This window comes from Phoenix dactylifera, unplaced genomic scaffold (genome assembly GCF_009389715.1).
Source record: "Phoenix dactylifera cultivar Barhee BC4 unplaced genomic scaffold, palm_55x_up_171113_PBpolish2nd_filt_p 000141F, whole genome shotgun sequence".
Taxonomy (NCBI): domain Eukaryota; kingdom Viridiplantae; phylum Streptophyta; class Magnoliopsida; order Arecales; family Arecaceae; genus Phoenix; species Phoenix dactylifera.
The window spans coordinates 505001-510721 of record NW_024067697.1 but is presented as its reverse complement, the minus strand read 5'-3'; the positions used below and the strand labels follow the sequence as shown (position 1 = coordinate 510721).

Below are 5721 nucleotides of genomic sequence, written 5' to 3'. Positions count from 1 at the left end.
TAAGCCTTGCGCCACATACGATATGGGTGGCAGTGTTTAATGCCGCATTATCATGATCCTAGGTCATGTACTAGCCAACCATCTTCTGGCTCAACCTATTGTAGCATAATATGGTAGTCATAATACCATCTTTGATCAACATTTGATCAATTTTATGTAGAAAAATAACTTTTATTTATGCATGATTCTAAACATGTGATAGCATTTACGTTGTGAATTTTTATGAAGCCTAACTCTAAACCCAGGGCAACATGTAGCAGCTATTTAACCACAAACACAAAATTTAGGGAGAGGGGAAAAAGAAAAAAGAAGTATTCTCTTTAGAATAGGAGGACCTGGAACTTTGGTAAGTTTTTAATTAATCAGAAGAATTTAATTTAGTTCTTAATTGTAGTGGTAGTTTTAGCCTTTATTAAATGAGATGCTGGATTGAAGGACATCAAGCTATCCAAAAGTGGTCTTCTTTTCAAACATATAATATTTTTCAAAATTTATTTTTTCTAAAAATAAGGATTAGATTTCAGTAAATGAAAGTTGTCCTTCTACAAGTTTTATTGTACATTCACTGCTCTTAGAATGACATAGAAGCATTTTTTAGCTCGGTAATAGTAACAGCTTTCAAAAAAAAAAAAAGTTTGCTGATAATAACAAGCTTATTTTCATCGGAAAAACCTCTGAAAAAGAAGTTGGGAGCCAGAGTGTAGACTCAATTTATGAGTGTTTAGTGGCTTTCCAGTAACTTCAATAATGATAAATGATTGACTAAAACCTAAACAGAAATAAGTAGAGTGGTTATAACTAGTCTTCAATTTTTTAACAAGTTAAATTAAGTAAAAAATATTATTGCTTATAAGAATCATAATAACATAAAAGGTGCAAATAACATGCATTTTCCTAATTAAAAAAAAATAATGCACACTGTTACGGGGATAAATTATATCCTATACTGCATACACTGTGGTCATGCACCATGCCAATCAGCTCGTCTCGTTTCTATGGGCTAATTATGGAGACGAGTGTACGATGAATAGAGCCGACGAGAAGAGGATGAGGTGAATGGTGTGGTGCACAGCCACATAGTGCACATAGTGTAGGGTATAATTTCTCCTATTATAGTAGGCAGAGATACTAACATTTTTAATTAGTCTACCTAACATCACAATGGCACTCCAACTAACACCCCCCCCCCCCCCCCCTCCTCTCTCCTCTCTCTCTCTCTCTCTCTCTCTCTCACTCTCTCTCAAAAGATAGTCCTGCAGAATCATTCTTGCACATCCTCCAATATTCACAAGACTCGATATACTGTAAGATCCCTTCACTACTTGGTCAAGCACTAATAGCTAAACCCAATTCACAAACTTATGTCTATAGATTATAATGGTCTAGTTGCTTTAAAATTTTTAAGACATAAAGGTTGGGGGTAGTGCCCCTCTTTAACCAAATACCAAAACCACATAGGTAACGAGGTAGGTCCATATGGTGTTGTGTCAATCCCATGGGATGATAAGAAAGGAGACAGGATGTAAAGGAAAAAAGCTTTCATGTCTCTTTGTGGACAAATAGACTTGACATGGAATGCCAATCACAAGGCAAATAATGTGCTGTTGGATGAGAATAAGGGCCTACAACTTTCTATTCCATCTAAATGATTACAAGGAGAGAAGTTAAGAGAAGAAAAGAATGGACATTAGGATTTGAAAGAGTCAAAACTATGACTTGTTTGGATTGCAGGAAGAATTTTTCTTCATAGAATATTTTTCCTGAAAACCTAATTTCTAGAAATATAATGTCTGGGAAAATAATTTTGGCATATTTGGTCGACTATAGAAAAATAGTCATTCTAGAGTGGTTTAAGTTTAGTTGAGCATCTACTTTCTTAAAAAAAGTTATGTAAAATATCTATTATACCCTTAATAAAGAAAAAGATTGTATCCAGAAATTTTGATGGCTTAAGGCTAGTTTTGGAAAAAAAAAAGCATCCCAAGTGTCAACCAGTGAGAAAGTAGCTTTTCTATGTCCTCATAGATTTTTCTTTCCAATGAAAATGCTACTTTTTCATCTTTCTTTTTTGAAAATTCCAACCAAACAAAAATCATTTCTTTGTTTTTCCATTTACCACACTTCTTCCTCTTCTTTTTTTCTCCAACCAAACGAGTCCCTAGTGTTAAATAGATCAAAAGATACAAAGGAATACGTCTACCACCAACCAAATTATCATCATTGAATGTATGGTGGTGGTGGCATCCTTAGTGGTTGGAGAAGCATAAATTTCTTGCATCAAAATTCCTTTTTCCCAAAAAGAATGCATATAAAAAAGAGGTAAAAAGGAATCCAACCTTGAATCCCATTTATTTACCTATTTATTTCATCTCTCTCTCATACACAAACCTCCTCTAGTGTCATTTTCTTTTACATAGTACTCACAAGCAACACAAGAACCAACCTCTTTCACTCCACACCAAAGTCATTTACCACACCAACTTTTGCCCTTCATGTTAGTACTTGATACAATTCTAGCTTATCCCTACACAGTTCATTCTTCCAAGGAAACAAAAAACCTCCTAGATACACCATATCCACCCGGCTAAAGTTGCAGAACCCAATAGGTCAAGAAAAACACAAATTATATAAATCTACCCATCTCAACAGAAGAACTCCTCTCATTCCGCACACACCCCCCAAGAAAATATATATGTTCTCTCACATAAGAAAAGACTAAAGAGGAGGAGAAGAAAAGTTAAACTACAAGAAAGAGAAGAAGAAGAAGGTATTGAGGAATCCAAAATTTGGCAGTGTTCTCTGTGAGTAATGGAGCTCTTCCCATCACAGCCAGATCTATCACTCCACATCAGCCCACCAAATAGCAATCCCACACCAAGTTGGAGTAAGGCAGATGAGAACATGGACTTAGGGTTTTGGCAAAGAGCCATAGACTCTACCACCACCAACCACCACAGCATCACCACCCTATCTATGGCAAAGGCTGAGAAAACTGCCTTCGAGCTCTCCTTAGCCCATCCAAGTGTCACAGACTCCACCACCATGAGTAACAATCTCCTCCAACTTCCCCCCCCCCACCACCACCCATTAGTCCATGAAGGCTACCACCAAGTTCTTGGCTTGACGAGGCCTATAAGGGGAATTCCAGTATACCAACACCAACCTAATTCCTTCCCTTTAGTCCCACGGCTTCAGCAGCAACACTTGTGTGACTCCTCCTCCACTACTAGTTTCGCTCCCTTTGTGCTGCAAGGCGCATCGCGATCAAGATACCTGCCATCGAGGTTCCCTTTGAAGCGGAGCATGAGAGCACCGAGAATGCGGTGGACAACCACACTCCACGCCCGGTTCATCCATGCCGTCGAGCTGTTGGGAGGACATGAGAGTATGATATCCCTCCTGTACTCTTTTTTTCTTGAATTTCTTGGTATAATTCTTAAGAGCTGTTTGGATAATTCAGATGAATCGAATGATCTTAACTTCCATCCGTAATCATTTTGTATTGCTTTGGTTTTAGGGGCCACACCCAAGTCAGTTCTTGAGCTCATGGATGTCAAAGATCTCACCTTGGCTCATGTGAAATCTCACTTGCAGGTGAGGAAACTCTCTAATTTCGGAGGACTTATGTTGCTCTTGGGAGATAATTTTTATTTCCTTTTCTCTTTTTTGTGTAAATAATTGAAGTCTTAGCTTTTCTTTTCACTTTCTTTCTTTCGTGCTTATTGTTCCGTGTGGTTCTTAAACTAGTGCTGTTTCTCTTCTTTTCCTTGTTTTTTTCACAACTTAGTTAATGTGGAATCTCATCTGGAAGCACTGAAACCTCTTGTTCTTTAACGATCGGATATCGGTTTTGGTATTGCAGTTCATGGAGGAAAAAGATTACAGGAATATAGAAAGGAACTCTTTCTTTTCCTTGTTTCTTTTTCCTTGCTCACTACAATGTCCTTTCCCTGACAACATTGCTTATAACCTCTTAGCCACTCTCTCTCTCTCTCTCTCTGTGGGTTATGCAAGTATTGTAACAGTTGTGTAGCAGCCTTTACACATGCAGCAGAAAGCATACTACTGGAAGGTCAAGGCAATGAAAAGCACTGTGCTAAATAACATGCTAAAGACTCAAACTTAAGTTTTAAGAGAAGCAAAAGTATAATGTATAATTATTTCTTAAATGTTCATCCTCTTAAAATCTCTTTCATAGATTTGAAGTGCATAAACAGTTATGATTTATTGTAGACAAAAATGTCCCAGTTGTTTGTTTAGTGATCATGATATCACCAAACACATAATTATATGATGGATGGATGCACCTTAGAACCATAATTATATGTATTGAACACACAATATGTGTTTCTAAAACGAATAATCCAAGATTCTATATTTTCTTGTTTCCAATGTTCTATTCTACGTTCGTTTAGTGATCATGATGTCTACATAATTGTAGATGTATCGGACCATGAAGAACACTGATAAACCAGCAGTTTCTCCAGGTATTGCAGATTTTCTTCTTTCAAAATATTGCCTAAATTTCATTCTTTTATGTAGTATGTAACCTTATCTTATAATTTAAATAATTGCTTTTGCTACTGTTTGTCCTAGGCCAATCTGATGGGTTTGAGAATGGATCAACTGGAGAAAGTTCTATTGACAATTTGCTTATCTGCAACATACGCAGAGCAGAACCATCAGTACAGCATGGAAGGCCTTCTACACACCATGGCACCAATTACAGTGGTCAATGGATCAATTCTTCCAGGTTGGAAAAATTCCTTTTGTTTAAAAATTCTTTTTATAAAGATTAGATATGTTTTTATTGAAAATATCTTGATAAGATACCTATGGACCCTAAGACCTGACATAGAGAGGATCTTTTCAGCAATAAATTCATGCCCAAGCACAAATATTAATGGAAAAGGAGAAAATTGTTGTCCTTCAATTTGTGGTGCAAAAAAAATTTTTTTTTTCTTATTCTTGACCAAGTCAAAATATGTGATTCATTATTACCATTTAATATGTGATTGGCTCTAGTTACACCTGTGGTTGCATTAAATGCGCATCACAAGAAGGAAAACATTTTTCCACAAAATATGTAAACATTGCATCGAGAAGTTTAGGTCTTTACATTAATCATAGCTTGCGGGAATGAGAAATAAGGTGAAATACATCCGAGGGATGATTTGAGTAACAAAACCTGGAACTCTCGTATTCTTTTGTAGCAGTTAATATTGAAGTGTGGAGATGCACCAAAAGGCAAAAGAACATCTTCATAATTTTAGAGGAAAATGGTATATTGGTACTAACTATGTCGATGATGAAATTTTACAAACTTGAGCCTGTGGGGTATTTCTCTATTTGACCTCGAAGCTATTGTGGATTAAACTAAGAAATTTCATCTCTAGATTTCTGAGTTCATTTTGCTTTCCTTCTGTCACAGATCTCGCGTCTCATTTTTAATTAATTTATTCTCATTGGCTTATTTGTCGGTGCACTAGCATTTAGTTAGCATAAACTTCGAAGAGCTTTCTATAAGATTTCTCTTCTTCCATCCTTTTCTTTGCAGGAACTATTAGAGGAGAAGTTAGACATTGCCTATATGGGAACCATATTTTGTGTCTGTCAACATATGTTTCTTAGTTTTAGGTAGTCCCCTCTGCTAAAATTCACAAATTAATAGAGAAAAGGTACTAGATTAAAGCTGAGTTGAATGTAAAGAATAAATGTTAG

General features: G+C 36.3%; 1 protein-coding gene across 1 annotated transcript in view; it reads left to right on the top strand.

Annotated features, from left to right (window-relative positions):
- The first annotated feature begins 2556 nt into the window (after positions 1–2556).
- The window catches only part of LOC103698027 (probable transcription factor KAN2), a 5597-nt gene continuing 2432 nt past the window's right edge, over positions 2557–5721 (top strand). Inside the window, exons 1-4 of the mRNA XM_017840799.3 lie at positions 2557–3385; positions 3518–3594; positions 4442–4487; positions 4597–4753. Of these exons, the coding sequence (XP_017696288.3) occupies positions 2809–3385; positions 3518–3594; positions 4442–4487; positions 4597–4753 (857 nt within the window). The 5' untranslated portion in view covers positions 2557–2808. The remainder of the gene's footprint in view (positions 3386–3517; positions 3595–4441; positions 4488–4596; positions 4754–5721) is intronic.